Source organism: Sinocyclocheilus rhinocerous, unplaced genomic scaffold, assembly GCF_001515625.1.
Source record: "Sinocyclocheilus rhinocerous isolate Xijiao unplaced genomic scaffold, SAMN03320098_v1.1 scaffold174, whole genome shotgun sequence".
Lineage (NCBI taxonomy): Eukaryota > Metazoa > Chordata > Actinopteri > Cypriniformes > Cyprinidae > Sinocyclocheilus > Sinocyclocheilus rhinocerous.
The window spans coordinates 855001-872490 of NW_015646289.1; the positions used below are offsets into that span (position 1 = coordinate 855001).

General features: G+C 35.6%; 1 protein-coding gene across 1 annotated transcript in view; it reads right to left on the reverse strand.

The window, feature by feature from the left end:
* The window catches only part of LOC107707214 (sorbin and SH3 domain-containing protein 2-like), a 49180-nt gene that overhangs the window by 26615 nt on the left and 5075 nt on the right, over nucleotides 1-17490 (reverse strand). The window contains exons 3-6 of the mRNA XM_016511159.1: nucleotides 5741-5794; nucleotides 2396-2491; nucleotides 1280-1306; nucleotides 934-1061 (exon numbers count right to left, since the gene is read on the reverse strand). Coding sequence (XP_016366645.1) covers nucleotides 934-1061; nucleotides 1280-1306; nucleotides 2396-2491; nucleotides 5741-5794 — 305 coding nt within the window. The remainder of the gene's footprint in view (nucleotides 1-933; nucleotides 1062-1279; nucleotides 1307-2395; nucleotides 2492-5740; nucleotides 5795-17490) is intronic.

Genomic DNA, 17490 nt, shown 5'->3' on the forward strand with positions numbered 1-17490 from the left:
CTTTGTCAGTGCTCTTTCTATTTAAAATTAGAGGCAACCACTGCATTTTATTCATGATCCAGATGCTTGCATACATGCAACATGAGCAGTTTTTAATATAAATTAGGTTGTATAATTTCGAAATTTGAAGCAACAACAGAATGGTTTGACTTCAGTTTTGTGAAACTATGCATAAAAAATATCTGTATGAAACAGAAACAGCAGACGAGCTGAATGAGATGCAGATTCACTCTCTGCCAGCAGGTGGCGCTTAAAGCGTTTCCTTGGTTTCCGCTGTAAACAAAGCAGCGCTGCACTTATGAACTTTAATATGCATTATACAGAGGCAAGAGGAAAAGAAAAAATACCATAGAAAGACAGTAAGTTCCCCTCAGACATACATTCATATAAACTCCTGCCCCTAATTGAATCGCGATTTGTTGAGCATCTCAACCGATTTGAATCGTCACATATTTAAATAGATTTTCAACCGGCTCGCGGTTAATCGTTACATCCCTATTAGGGACTAAATTGTTTGGGTCCAAATATTTATTGGTAAACTTGTATTTACTTAAAAAAAAATTTAAACATTTATCTTGTGTTTTTATTTCTCACAATAACTTGGGTAACAGGGTTTAATGCATGCACAATTCTAAATTATGTAAAGTATAGTGCCTCTTATGCTTTTAAAAAACACAATAGTATAATAGGAAACAGACATGTTCTGTATTTGTTATGATAACCAGTACAGAGTGTTATCTTCAATAACAGTTGAGAGCTTTGCTTTGTGCTCAGTTTTCAAACACTAGAAACGGGTGTGACTGGTACAGTTAAAAATGGCATTAATAAAAACTGTCGAATGGGCTTCCACAGACATTTCCTGAGGAAGGAAAACCTCCAGATACAGTAAGGATGAGAAAAACAAATGAGTGAAGTAAACACAGCAGAACGTACTGGTGTGGGAGACTTTTTATCCTGAAAGTTGGGCCTGACACTTCTGTAGCCTTTAGCTGCCAGAGAAGAAGAACACACGTCACCATTTCTCAGACCATCACTGGTGCTGCTGCTGGCCCTCCACAAATCTGACAAGAGACAAACAAAACACTTGAAAGTGTGTTTCATATTCATATATACAAAAAAATTGACCACAGAATGCCACTACTGACAAATGAAAAGGAAGAACTGCCGAAAACTCAGCAATGATAGATCTTTTTTTCCCAAAGTATATGTTTATTAGCTAAAATAAAATAAAATAAAATAAAATAATAAAATAAAATAAAATAAAATAAAACCTGCTTACCTGAATCTTTAGATTGTGATTCAGAGTCTGCATGGGTTAAAATGAGATAAGAAAACTTTGTTAAACACTAGCAAGGGATCTACTTTTCACACAGTACCTAATGCAAATTAGGTATAATATATTCACTCATTAGTGATTCATGTTTTTAGTGAACTATGTGTGCATAAATTGCATCCTTAATTTATTCCAAAACACTGCTTCAGATTTTAAAACAACAGATGAATGAAAGACAGAAAAATATATGACAGCAGGAAGAAACACTGATAGGTACAGTGAGAAAGTTTTATATATAAAGGAGGTTCCCCTTAACATTTCACAGAGAAAATCTGGCACGTCTGAAAACCAATTCAGAAAGGCTGTTTAAAAAACACACACTTTTGTCTAAAATAAACACTTGATAAAAGTGAAAAGGCTAAAAAAAAACAATTCTTTCGATTTCATTGATGTAATAACCCTCGCTCATTAAACAGTGCTAAATGAACAGCGCTCGAACTCTGTCCTGAATGAGTGGTGTTTGTTCAGTTAGCTCACTCCTGCAGCACCTCAACCGCCCGCAGACTAATTAAACAATGGAGAATATGTGTGTGTGTGAGGTCATAGTCCATAAGACTGCTCAAACAAAAAGGGTCACCCCCAGAGGAAACTGTGCCGAGAGAGACGGGGGGAAAAGCCTGAAGTATACAATTGTTGCCATGGAAGTGCACAACTATGGCAACAATCTTGCCACTGTGAGCTGCTTTTTCCCTTTAAGCAAAGGAAAGGAGAGCTACCGCTCTCAAACATTCCTTAAGGAGCTGCGAGCACAAGAATGAGATGGCGAGCAAGAGTAGGAGAGAGAGAGAAAGAAAGACAGTGAGGAGGAAGGCTGTGGTAGGACATAAGATGTAGAGAGACAAAACACAGATGTGGAATGAGTGACGTTGAGTGCAGTGAAGAGGAATTCCTGCTCGCGGTGCAGGCTGAGTAAACACACCATCACATTTAACACCAGCAGCAATATCTTCAGCTCCACTGCTCACATATAATGCTGCTTATGACAAACAAGCTAATACGAATATGAACCATTTGTTGATTTTTAAGCCACTAGTTGTCAAATGTTTCATGCATTCCTGATACCTGTGAGCGTGTATAGGTTTGGTGAGCTCTGGATTCTCTTCATGGGGGTTAGAGTGAGTGAAAGCGTGGCACTTTTGCGGACATGTCCTCCACTGTCTGTGAAAAGCACAGTAGCACATGCAAACACAAATGCACATGCATCAGTACTGCTGCACGGCAAGATAACTGTGATTCAGCAAGCAGAGCAATGTGAAACTTCCTTAGCAATACAACAATATACATTACAAAATTATTTCACATGCCAGGATGGATTTTTTTGCGCGATGAGTGAATGTATTTTGGTCTGACTCACTAAACTTTTTAAACTGCTTTTTTAGAGTCTCTGTACAGGGTTCCCACACCTTTTGACCTATGAATTTCATGATTTTTCCATGTCTGTCTTTCCATTTCAATTTTCCAGTTATTAGAGATTACTGGAGGCTGCACTAACAAATTGCAATTGCTAGCAGATGAAATGGTTTAAAACTAAGCATGCACAAAAATTCACACAGTACAGACCATGGAAATTTACATAACATTTCCGTGACTTTTTAAAATGTTTAATACCTGGAAATCACTATTTTACCTTTCATTTTAAAAATGTGGGGTCAGGTAAGATTTTTTTTTAAATGAATAATTTTATTTAGCAAGGATGCATTTACTGTAATTAATAGGGATGCACCGATACTGGTATCGGTATCGGGTCCGATACTGAGCTCCTGTACTCGTACTCGTACTTGTTAAAATGCCCCGATACCAAACGCCGATACCACACAGCATGTGATAAGCGCCATATTCAGGCAAAGAAACTGACAACAGACAGCAGAATGGAGTTAAGGATGTCTACTACGAAGCTGAGTTCTTGTCATATTTTATTACCATTTTCTAAACTATAGCGAATAAACTGTGTCTGAATAAATTTTGGTTTGACTGTAACTGTATCTATTTGATAAATGAAGTTAACCAACTAACATTATACATACTCTTTTGGTTTCTGTACCCAATATTAAAAAAATTTACAAATGCAATAAAAATATTGGTATCGGCAAGTACCAAAAATAAAAGTATCGGTATCGGGCGAGTACTGGAAAAAGTGGTATCGGTGCGTCCCTAGTAATTAATCAAAAGTGACAGTAGTGATATTCACACTTACAAAAAATAATATTTCAGATAAAAATTCTGTTCTTTCTAATTATCAAATTATCCTGAAAATGTATCATGTTTCCACATAAATATTAAGCAGCACAAGTATTTTCAACATTGATAATAGTGAGAAATGTTTCTCCAAATCAGCATATTAGAATGATTTCTGAAGGATCATGTGACACTGAATGATGCTGAAAATTCAGCTTTGCATCACAGGAATAAAATTTTGAAGTATACTCAAATAGAAAACAGTTATTTAAATTGTAATAATTTCTCACAATATTACTGTTTTTCCTGTATTTTTGATCACATAAATGCAGCCTTGGTGAGCATAAGAGGTTTCTTTAAAAAACGTTCAAAAATCCTATGACCACAAACTTGAACAGTAGTGTATATAGTAGAGTACAGATTATCAGAATAACAGAATAATTCTATTCAGAATAGAAATTTCATCACATCGAATATGTGGCAGAAATCTTATTGTGTATTAGCTGTAAGTGTTTTCTAAGAAGTCCTGGCATCCAAGGTTGCCACAACTGAAGCAGGACCTAAAAGTGAGGACACTACGAGACTATTTTGTGGATTGACAGGGTGGGGTGTTGGCACTGCCAGATGTAGTCTGACGGGTTTCCTTTTCCTTGACTGCTATACCTCTGGATGTCAAAAAGGCAGTTTGAATGCCAGAATCTTTCAGAGACTCTGAAAAGACAGAGTTCTCTGACAAAGTCAGCCAAGAAATAAGAACACCCCCTGCACAGCTTTTCTCAGAATCCCTGAGATGAATACAAAATCACATGCTCTGCCCTACAAAAACAAGTCCTGTTGGGCTAGCGTGAAGGGAAAGGCACATTTTTACTCCTTTCTGCCTCACAATACTTGATTCAAGTCAATTTTTTCTAAATTGTTGACTTTGTTACTTGTTTGTAAATGTTGCTGTGGCAGTGAATTCCCTCTTATGTTTGTTCTTAAAGGGCCAAATCTAGTTTTGGCCCTTTAAACTAAATTCGGCCACCTAGTATATTAATCAATTAAATTATATTTAATTAAATTCAAGATTCTACATTATGTAAATATATCATTAATAACAGAGTTATCTAAAGGCCACACACTGCTGTTATTTTTCTATTGTTTTCTATTTGTTTTCTCAAAACAACAGAAACACTTTTTACTCAGAATTAATGGCACCATGTGGGCTTGTCTATGTGTCGCTATAGACTTGAAATTTCTGTACTGAAGTCATTATCATGGGAACTTATCAAAATTTCTCAGATCCATATTAAAAATCAATAGACATATGGATGGATTCCAGCTGAAATGCTGCCTATTTATTTAGCTGTGATTCAAGAGATCTCTAGCTTTTAGTTATATATTTTTAGTCTGGCTCCTGCACATACAGTACATTTTACCTGTCTATGTGGAAGCAACATCAGATGTGCGCAGCTGCAAGGAAACATATCTGGGTTGCCTGAGGATCTAGTTATTTCCTTACAAAAAAAGTAATGTGCTATAGTACAGTATCATTAAGATCTGATGATGTCAGGTGGAAATACCATGATGTTTGGATAAACACTACCATTCAAAAGTTGTTGTTTCTTTAAGAAATACATATTTTAATTTTTGATCAAAAGTGACAATAAGAGCTATTTATAATGTTACAAAAGTTTGTTTATCAAAATAATTCAGGAAAAAACTGTGTACTATGGTTTTGCGCAAAAATATTAAGCAGCACATCTGTTTTTAACACTGATAATAATCAGAAATGTTTCTTGAGCAGCAAATAAGCATATTAGAATGATTTCTGAAGGATCATGTGACACTGAAGACTGGAGTAATGGTGCTAAAAAAAATCAGCTTTACATCATATAAATAAATGACATTTTAAAATGTATTTAAATAAAAAAAACAGTTGTTTAAATTGTAATAATATTTAACAATATTACTGTTAAATGCAGCCTTGGTCAACGTAAGAGACTTTTGAAAAAAATCATCATTCCACCCATAAACCTTTGAACGGTAGTGTATATTATGGTAGGTAATGATTACTCCATTCCTATCATTGACATTTGCATGTTACTCCAAGGTACTTAAAAGAACACCATACTACAACGGTACTTGTTTACACTGTATTATCATGCTACCATGACCAAAAACTTTTTTTACATTTCTTTAATTTGCCTTAAATCATTTAAGCCATGCAAACTGAAACTGATTTGAACTTACCTGTGTTCATGTTGAAGATCTCTCCTGCTTGTGGTGTCTTGATGTCACACAGTCCTGAAAGACATATTATTAAGAATCAGCGGTCCGTACTCCTTGTAAAGCAAAACACTGATTTATCCGTGCATACAGCATGTATGAGTGCAGGTAGCGTGGCACAGGCGTCCCGTCTCTCCCCGGCACGGCAGCATGCTAGCAAGTGTCTAATGTGGCTGGTTAACATCCCTCTTGGGATATGAGGCCCAAGAGTGAAAGGTGATACAAGCCTGGCGTTTCAGCTCAGAAACACGCAGCACGGTATCAAAATACACACCATACATACACATATATCCGCACGCATTCTCAGATCTTACACATGACCACTTTTGGTGTGTCAGAGCTTAACATCTCTTTGAGTTGGTTGTCAGCAATGAGCAGCAGTCACACACTCGTAGGGGGGCTATTGTAACTAATTAAACCCCTTTTTGGTTTGACCTAGATTAGTAATTTTTCAGTGATGGATTAACAGCCCATGTGACTCTACTCTGAAAATATCTGACTTATTTTAGCACAAGCTAGATATATCAGGGATGGTCTATGATAGGAACACTGTCACTTAATCACATTATTACATTACTTAACTCATCGTCAGAGGCAAAGCGCTGCAAATATGTCAGATAGGAGACACCGTGAACGAGTGCTCATGTGCAAGACACATGTTTCGCTTTCAGAGAGCCAAGGCAGGCACGTGTGCCACTTGTCACACATGTAGATCAGCCGTCGTTCAACCCGCAAAGTGTGCTTCACCTGAGACCATCATGATAGTGGTATGCTGTGCGTTCATAGGTCATGACAAGAGAGAGGCATTCAAATTTGCTATTCTAAACCTTTTGTATGTGGTTACATTTTAAAGGGATAAATGAAATTTCTGTCATCATTTACTCCCAAGCCTTTCCAAACCATTCTTTCTTTCAGGTTAGGAATTCATGCTGTTTTTTTCCATGTAATGAATGTGAAGGCTGACTAAAAATGATGGCAAAGCATCATAAAATTAGTCCATCAGACTTCTGTTCCAAGAATATGCTCATATTCAAATTTGATGTTGCAATCGGTTACGTGTCACATGAGAATCAATGACATTTTGCATCGTTGATGTCAAAACTGACTTGATACATCTAGATGCACTATATATATATATATATATATATATATATCAATAAGATTTAAGAGCTACAGCAGAGGAAAATATTATCATTGAATTACAACTTCCAAGTAGTGTTATTTTAGTATTATTATTATTATTTTTTATGTTTTAGTTTTAGTAATTTTGTTATGTGGTTTTGATTTTGATTTTATTTCTATTTAGCTTTATTTTATTTTATTTATTTTTATTTCCGTTAGTAATTTTGGCACTTTTTCAGGATTTCTCATTTCTAATTTGTTATTATAGTAATTGTTCTATACTAATATACTATTTATTAATATTTTGAATTTTATATTTTCATTTTATTTTAGTTATTAGTTTTAGCAATTTAGTTATGTGCTTTTTAATTTTTAGTTTTATTTTTGTAAATATTTCTATTTATCTTTAATTTATTTTATTTCATTTTTTAATTTAGTAATGTAATTTTGGTAATTCAACTTAAACATTTTATTTCTGCTAGTTGCTAAGGTAACAGTTCTCATTTTTAGTTAGTTTATTATTATTATTATTTTAAGTTGAAGTTTTTATTTTTATTGCAGATTTATCACATTAATTATTTTAATAGTTTTGGTTTTAGTTAACAATAACAACACTGATAACAACTTAACAAGCTATCATATTACTTTGGCACTTTTATAGTGATTTATTGCCATTTTTGAAGCTTACCAGCACCTGATCACCAAATTAATTTCAGTGTCAACATTCTAACGTCCACATAAAGACATGTGTAATCAGTGTTGGGGAAAGTTACTTTTAAAAGTAATGCATTACAATATTTCGTTACTCCATAAAAAAGTAACTAAGTACGTTACTTAGTTACTTTTTATGGAAAGTAATATGTTACGTTACTTTTGCGTTACTTTTTAAATCTGGACAGGGCTTGCTTGTTTGTTTTTAAAATAAAAAAGTTATATTTTTGGCAAATATAAAAGCCTTTTCACACCATTTGAAAAAGTAACTCAGATATTCTCTTGTAAATTAAAAAGTAATGCGTTACTTTACTAGTTACTTGAAAAAAGGAATCTGATTCCTGATTAACTCGCGTTACTTGTAATGCGTTACCCCCAACACTGTGTATAATATCTTTAAAAATAATCATTAAAAAAAATACATGTTTGAAACAACATTTTGGGGTAAATTTTCTCTTAAAATGAGCTTGTAACTTTAAAATTAAACAATTATGGAAACAACAAAGTAACCTGCAGCAAAGTAACATGCATGGTATCATCAGTATAGTGAGATTAAAGGTAAATAAATATTCTCCTTCAGCCCTTAATAAAACATTGAGCCAAACAGGATTACACCCTGCTGTGTTCCATTAAAAAAGGACTCAGAGGTCATCCTCAAAATAAATCTTAAGACACCACAGCCAATAAATCTGGTCAAAGCGGACACTTTTGCCTGTGACACCACTGGGCTTGGGTAAATCAAAGGTTGTAATGACCTGTCAGCAGTAAATGAGGAAAAGATTATGATATTGGATTTCAAGGGTGCAGACTTGTGGCGACAGAACAGCTGGAGGGAAGAAATGGACACAGCTCCACATTTATATTCATGAGCAGGGCTCACACTAGTCATTTATTTATCTATCGGAACATTAGGAATCATTCTGTCCGGGGAAATGCCAGGGACGGCCAAGCCAACAGGCCACACTCATTTCCATAGCCATCAATATTTCAGTGCGGTCGTCAAATAAATAGCTCCACCATGGAAACCCTCCAAGAGGACAAGCAGTAAACATGAAAGCTCCTAAACACCAGTTTATGCTGAAAGTTCTGTAGGGATTTCTTAATATGAACAGACACTGATATCAGCATTCACAAGGTTTGCTAATCACCCAGCACATGAATCCCATATTCTTGGTTGATTTCCTGTCAGTATGGTAAACTCATCTACTCATGAGATCGAAACTAATTCGATCAGGAGACGACAAAGCTTTCTTGGTATGAACTGCCTTTGTTTTTTTATTTTGTACTGTTCTCTGAGATCCACTTATATTGTTATCAAGAATTTTACATTACAAACATCATAATATAGAAGTAATAAGCTATTTTCTGTCCTGTTTTTAATGCCCCTCATCAGAACGCTCTGTTTGAATATGCGTGGCGGATTGTAGACTCGGAAGTAAACACCTACTGCTATGATTGGCTAACACTTGTGTATGTTTGACAGCCTACATTCCTCATAGATGGACGCTGCTGTGATTTAGGTCAAAAACGCATTAATAATACATATCAAACGATCTCTAAGAAGAGACAAAGCAATTGTGTCCACCAGTTACTCACACTTGTGTGGTGTGACATCAGATCCAATATAGTCATCACAGCATCTCTTTTCAATCTTTTGGAAAATCCCACATCAAATTGTACCTTGTTTGTAAAGCAATCCGCAGTAAAATAAAGTGAACAAAGGACCAAGTTCTTTGTGACGCGGTCTGGAACTTCATTAAAAATAAAGTTCATTCACTCTTTCCTAAAGTTGGGATCAGAAGGAAGGCAATGCAAAGACTGGTTTTCCTAAACTTGGCACAGCACAGAATCTTGTTGTCTTCAGAGCCATCTTTATCGTTTGGTTTCTACATAGACCTGCGCATTCGCCTTTCTTGTAAACACTATGGGCCCTATACACCCGGCGCAATGTGGCGCCAGGTGCGATGCAAGTGTTTTTTGCTAGTTTCAGCCCAACGCAGTTGTCATTTTCACGTCCTGCGCCACGTTGTTTAAATAACAAATGCATTTGCGCCCATGGGTGCGCTGGTCTGAAAACAAGGTGTGTTCAGGCGCATTGCTGGCGCGTTGCTATTTTGAAGCAACTGAAATAGACTGCGCCATTGACCAACTAAAACCTGGTCCAAAGTCTGGCGCAATATTTTTTCTTTGTTACTTAAAGAGTGCGTTAGTAATATACGCCTATGGACGGGTGCACAACGCACGTACACTTTGATTATTACATACACAGGTACGCGCAGCAGCACACAAACATTTAAAAAAATGAAAAATGAAATTCTGCCGTGTAAATAGCGAATCCGCCATGGCGCGAGCGCAACTAGCTTTTAGAGGGAATGGGAGATGAGACTCTTGATTGGTTTATGGCACGTTACGCCCAAAACACACCTATTACTCATTAAAAGAATAGGGACAACTCTTTTAGACAATGCGCCAGGAGCGCCGACCATTTTTCCCGTCCTTAAACTAGCAAAAGTGGATTCGAACACGCCCTAAATGTATTTGTGACGTGCGCTTTAGACCATGCGCTTAGATCGTTAAAATAGGGCCTCATGTGCTCAAACCGGTGGGCGTGACTAAACAGGCAGTCTATCTTCTTCTCCTGAGGCGGTGCTTATACCTATTACATCTATAGAGTAGATATAACTATATAACTATTACATCATAGAGTAGAACATTCCACAAAGGTGTTGTTTCGGCCGACTGCCTTCAATATAAGCTGTTTTTAGACTTGTCTAAACAACAAAGTTTTAGTTCTGATGTTTTTATAATACAATGACTTATGTGTCATAAGATCAAGGGAATTTTGGTTTCTCATTTCATGACCCCTTTAGCAAAATCTGCAGCATGTGAGTTCAACATTTCACAGCTTTTAAGTTCATAGCAACTTAACTTCATGGAAGTGATGCATTTCTGGAGACAGCACACTCAGTGGGAAATATTGTAGGTGGGACTTTATTTTATCCAACAGGATTTGATTGGATCATGATTGCTGCTATGATATTACTGGTTAATATTATTTTCCTCTGCCCACATGGACTTTGTTACGTCAACAGAAAAGAAGTTGTAAATGTTGCAAATTATTACATTTTCATTAAAGAAATTAAAATTCTATGGTAATTTACTTATGTTTTGAGTAATGCTCTTATGACTTCGTTTGTGGAACAGAAAATTAGATCATTTAATGAATTTCCAGGGAGGTGAATTCAATCCAATGGCAGTTCATTGCAACAGAATTTTAAACTGAAGTTTTGGTGAAAAATGGCCCGTAATTGTAACTGTGAAAAAAAAACAGAACAACATGAGTACCATGACATTTTCCAACTGCTCACATCGATTTGGGTGAAAAAAATTACCTGATAATTTTAACAGTAAAATGTGCCGGTAGTCACTGTGTGCCTTTTTGCGCTTCACGCTCCAGTCCAGTAGGTGGCAGAAATGAATCTTTTACATGCACAGAAATGTCAGAAGTAAAGTACAAAATGGTGCACAGTACAGCAAAGGCTATACCGCCATGATTTTATAGGAGTGTTAAGTGCTTGATGGCCTACATGAGATTAATGGCAGCTGGTACAATTTTGATGTTAAAATTGCTAAAATATGAAGTAATTTTTTTCAGCAAAACTGATGAGAGCACTTGAAAAGCATGCCTTTTTCGGATGCACTTGACTACCTTTCGGAGTCACATTGTACTGCTATTGTATTTTTTCTTCATTGAAAAAGGATATTTATTAAATGATTTGTGTTCTTTTAAAAAAATAACTGGGGTTTTGGTCATTTTTGGGTCAACTGTGTTTTCAACTTTTGAAAACAAACTTTTTTCTTTAGAATAATGTACATGGGCTGATGAATCATAGACATTAAGATTAAGTGCGTTTATTAAATTGGGTCAGTTTTGATTTCATGCTGTTTTTAGTTAAGTTAAAATACACACTCGTACTCTTTGTACACGCATGGTGCTATGGTGATCATGTTGTTCTGTTTTGATGGCTTATTTATAGTCAGATTTGTCAGACTTCTTGTAAGGACTGGACACAGGCCATTTTCACCTCAGCCTAAAAGCCTTTACCAGAAGTCAGAGATGAAACCATGTCATTCATCTCCATGAGTAGTGCTCGAGTGCCAGGGATGGAAAAAAATAAAAACAGCTACACTGCCAATTAAACCAGTAGACAAGAGCTAAGACAGAACTGATGGCATTAATGGATTCAGTCTTAACATTTATTAGTCTAATTTATCAGTGATGAATTATTCAAAGGCCGGAAGGGTACAAGTTTTTCGAGGCTATAATTTGCTGTCTTCAAAGCAGCTTTATTCACTCTTTTCATACAAAGATTATTTATATTTACAGATATATTTATGAAAATAAATGCAAGCCACACAGTCAGGCTAATGCTGCAAGCATACGGTTTAGAGAGACTTTGCAAAAAAAATTGTAAAATTAAAGTGATCAGCTTTATAGATAATAAAAGCAGTATGGGTTTTTGTAATCTTTTAGTGATGTTAATTTAAGTTTAAATTTAAAAGCATAATCAGAAAACGCCATGAAAACAAAGCAGAAATACTATTCTGAATGGAACATTCTACCACAGAACACAGAACGTTTTTGTTCTGAATGCTTTTATGTGCATAATGTGATAACAGTAATTGCATTCCCCTTGAAAGCTATGGATTCTGCTGATGCTTATCCTACCTGTTGGAGATTCTATTATGGATGTCTTGAAATAGATGTCCTCAGAAGAACAATTTAATGGTTACATTACGGCTCCTGTCTTTCCTGATGGTAAAACATAACATCCGAGTAATGGGCTCTCTCGAATCCCCTAAGTAAGACACTAATATGCTGCATATGCTGCTTGTATTCTCCAAAATAGGAAGAATCTCTTGCTTTTCATCAGGGATTTCCAAACAGGCTATTTATATGAGCATCTGAGTCAGGACACAACAAGCTCTATGTTCTCCTAAATGGTAACTTTTGAATCACAATTACATTAAGTTGGGAACTGTGCATGTTTGCTGCTGTGCTTTCTGTTTGATGTAACGAGACCAACACATAGTTTCTAAAGCCTCAGATAATTGCTTAAATTGCTCCCATGTGCTTTAGGAGTATAATTTCATTGCTATATCTAGCTCCTAATAGAAACTGGCTGTGTTGTACTTGAATTTAATATTTAAGAGTGACCAGAAGGAATAAACACACTGTAACTGTTAAAGCTTTTGAAATAACAACTACTGTATATGTAATGTAAGTTTAGGGTCAGTAATATTTTTGAAAATGTTTTTCCAAGAAGTATATACGCTCAACAAGGCTGCTGCATTTAGTTGATTAAAAATACAGTAAAAAACAGTAATATTGTAAAATATTAATACAATTTAAAACAACAAGTTTTTAATTTTATTTTGATGACAAAGCTGAATTTGCAAAGCATCATTACTTTAGTCTTCAGTGTCACATGATCCTTCAGAAATCATTATCTTAATTTTAAAAAATGGGCTAAAAATTACAACAACTTTCCTTGGTCTCCAATATATAATAAAGATAGCTGCATTGAACTGAATGGAATGAACACACATGTGATCAGTACATCAAAACCATCATGTTGCAAAATCATGTTGATAACTGCTCCAAATTGAGTTTTGAGTAACAACTGCTATTTTCAAGCCTTATGCTGCTAGAACTTTTGGTTCATGCAACTTTGAGTGGTTCACAATCCAAATATGGCATGGGCCATTCCTGGTTGGGGACTGCGAGTCTACATGTTCCCCACTGGGGTTAAATGACTGTGCAAAGTGCATAGCACATGATCTTCCCACAAGAGAAGGGATTGAGTTAAAATAGTCCCTTGTGATTTAGCATGTTTGTGCCAATAAAGGATTTACTGGCATCCATGGGAGTAGGAGAGGTTAGATATTGTCCTTAACTAGAAAGTTGATGAGAGGAGGATATAGGGAGTGGGACGTCTGCCAAAACTTGAGTCTTTGCTGTGATCCAGCTGGTGGAATCAGCAGGTTCCCCCGAGTGCTCGTGTGGCAACGTCTCAGTCAGACACTTAACATTTAAACAGCTGGAGATCGAGAGCCACAGCTTCCCTCGACAAAACAATCTTCAACAGCCACACTAAAGGTTCAGAGTTTAAGAGTTTACAGGAAGATCCATGTTTAGCTACAGTAGTTGCTTTTCAGATTTTGCTCCTTTATGGAATTCGAAGCATGTCTTGAAGATAAGCTTAGACTGCTGTAAAAAAAGTCTATAAATAGTCAATTCAAAGGATTTTGGGTTCACTGCAAGTTATCAACAACATTTGTAGCATAATAATGCTGATTAGAAATCAACTTTGTCTCTCATTTTCCTCGTGGAAAAAACCCCAACAAAAATTAGGGTTAGTGAATGGGGCCAATTGTAAAAGCAGAAATGTGACCTACTGCTAAAACTTGAGCTGTAAAGCTGTGTAAATAATCATTTTTACAGTCGTTTTAGTTTTTGGGGGTTCGATGCTGATTGGCTAATTTTTTTTACTAACGGAGGCACGCGTCTCACGGATGGAGCTCACCTGTCCCCCGGCCTCCCCTACCCTTCTCTATCATTACCGGTTGCAATTACATCGGCTATACTATTGAAACTGTGAGAATTTTGATGTTCTATTTTAATAATACACTGATAAAGCTTGAGCTTAATAAAAGTATACAGCTCATTTTATGTCCAGCAGTATAGAAGGTACAGGAGATCCTTCACAGTGAGTAAAATAGCTTTTAGGAATATTGTTTAGTGTTTTGTGCCAACAGCTTTATATTAATTTATCTGCATTACTTTTTGAGCCCTGTGTGATATATACCACACAGAAATGCAATGTTTTTCATATAGACAGAATCCATGAACTCATTATTCGTGGCCCCAAAGACCACCAACAATGTGCTGAAGATATTATATAGACACATTAGCACTACAACGTAAACAATGAATAATAATCTGAGATATAGGTTGGCATAGCTTTGTTCTTACATCTGTTTTATCATATCCAGCCAACCAGAGAACATCCTAAACATTGGCATCTTTCCTTTTTTGGTAGTGTTGCCATTTATGGCATCTTCAGCATGTCTTCTGAATGTTTAGTCTGACAAAGTGCACATTAGCCGATGTCTACAGATAGAAATATCCTGATGAAATCATTTCAAAACAATTGCAAAACCTGTCTTTTTTTATTCATTTTTAGTAAGAAGCTCTGTGCTTTGTAAAGAGAGGAAGGCTTTTAGAGGGTCTCATAATGTATACACACAACGGCCAGCGAAACAGGGACCCGACCTGAGAGCCAAGATAAGCAGCCAGCACTCAGCATGCCAGCACCTTCTCCTAGACGCAATCTGACAAATATCTAAATGGGCTGACATTTACAAAACCAGTTGGACCCATTCCTTTGACAGAAGCACTCCCTTGGGCTGGAAGATCCATCTGCTAATTAGGTGTTTAACCTCTGGAGGGCACCCAAAGTGACAGACTGCTAAGTCCTCTGACATGATATCGCCATGTGTACGCCAGCCAATCGGTTGACATCCTGTGTAATTGCTCCAATACATCATTCAAAACAATCTGATTTAAACAGCCACCTGACATCAAAGAGAAGCCTTTTGCCTTCAAATAGAAAATCCAGTATTTCAAAACTCTTCAAACATGCCTAAATGCTTTAGCAAACAATTAATTGGCTCACAAACATTTCTGAGCAGATCTAAAGGGATTATAGATTCACGCTATTTAACAGATTATTTATTCAACAAGTCTCCTAGGGTTGAGCAATATCTGAATATGATTCGCTGACAATATAAAATGAAGCACTCTTGTGTTGGGATGATTTCAATGCACTTTTAATTTATCATATAGGCTTTTACTTTTGATTCCTTGTGATTTGCTGGAGAGTCTGTTAAGACTTGATTAAAACATCAAGGAATAGTTCACTCAAAATTAATACAAAAAAAAAAAAATAGAAAAACAAATCTGTCATTTGCTCACCTTCATGTCATTCCAAAACTGTTTGCCTTTCTCTTCTGTAGAACATAAAAGAAGATGTTTTGTGAAATTTCTCCATACAATAGAAGTCAGTGGGTTCCACATGTGGTTTGGTCTTCGATGTTCTTCAAAATGTCTTCTTTTGTAATCCACAGAAGACACAGATCCAGGTTTGGAACTTGAGGGTGAGTACATGATGACAGAATTGTATTTACCATGAATCAGTTCAAGTGAATTGATTCAAAACTTCACTTATTCATTTGAATGTTGAGTTGAATTGAATGTAAGTGAATTGATTCAAAACAGTATTTTATTCTGTTAATTTTATTTTATTTTATTAATTTATTCACTTTTTAAATTCATACACAAATGTTGGTTCTATACCTTTCTGTAGGTTGTTATATTGGTGCATGAATGCAAATGATTAAATATAATTTTTCTATGTAATTCTTCTGTGTAAATTTTGTGAAGAATAGTGAGTAAAACCAGCCTTGATTGTTTTTTAAGTAGATTTTACTTTACTTCTGAATTTAACAGGCTACAGTGGCTGTTTGCTTGATTCCTTTAATTGAAAAGAACAGAAAATCAGAGAAAATTCAAAAATTCTGAGAAATATACATAGAATTTTGTGAAAAGTTTCAAGTGATAATCATTAATATGATATAATCTTTATCCAGTTCTACAGTGGCATAACAAGGGTTCAGTTTCAGGAAACAGGGACTGGGCACTCCTTTATTATACAAAGTTAAAAATACCACAGTCACGAAAGAGCCCTCCCCCATAACAAAAACAGGAGCAGGCCCAGAGTCTGCCAGGCAGCCTCCTGTAAGACATCTTTATGACAGCTTTTCATGCTCCTGTGCTGATATTGCACCCAGTGTGCGTTATACTGTATGTCACATTTGACCTCTCAAAGCTGCTTCAATTCTGCCTTAAACATTCCCTAGCACAAATCACAGAATACCATGCATGTGCATTTTTATCAAACTAAAATGAGAAAAAGAACATAAGGTCACGTTGAAAGGATTGTGGCTTTATGATAGACAGTTAATCAATGGATGCCTTACATTACAGAGTGAAATGCAATTTAGCTGATATTAATAAATGTTGTCAGAGAGATGGCAGATTGTAACAAAGGCTCTTTTTAAGTCTGACAAGGCGGTCTTATTTCAAACCGTGCATGCGATACATCTGTATGGACTGAATCAGTAAAGGCTGGCTATTCTGTTTTGGGACAGTGCACATAAATCACACATTCTGAAACTAAGATCTAACTGACAGAGGCATGCGTATTTTAAAATTATTTTTCACTTAGATATTTTCTATAGCATTTCATTTTATGCTAAAACTTTTACAAACTTTTTCCACTTTGTTTTGGGTTAAAAATTCTAAAGCCGCTGCCCTGAACTGCATTAAGCATTGCTGCTACCTATGGCATTTTACTGTTCGTTTTTTAAAAACATTTCAAAAGATGTTAAGTGTTTTTATTTATTTATTCCATATGTTATATAAACTATTATCCAACATAAAATTAATCTAGCATGAAAAGTAGCTTGTTGGCTTGTCTGACCTCAGAGGACTTGACCTTCTCGAAAGTATCTAACAAGTAAAATCATACAACATCATGATTTTGACAATCTATTGAAGTTATATTTAATTTATTGTAGTAAAATAAATATTAATTAATTTTAAATACCAAAATAATATTTAACTGTGACACATTTTGCACTCAACCCTGTGTTATTACTATATAAATACAAAAAATATATATTATTTAGAATTTTGACACTCAAGAAGTACAATAACTTTATTTTGACCCTTTATACAGCTTTGTGCAAGTACATAA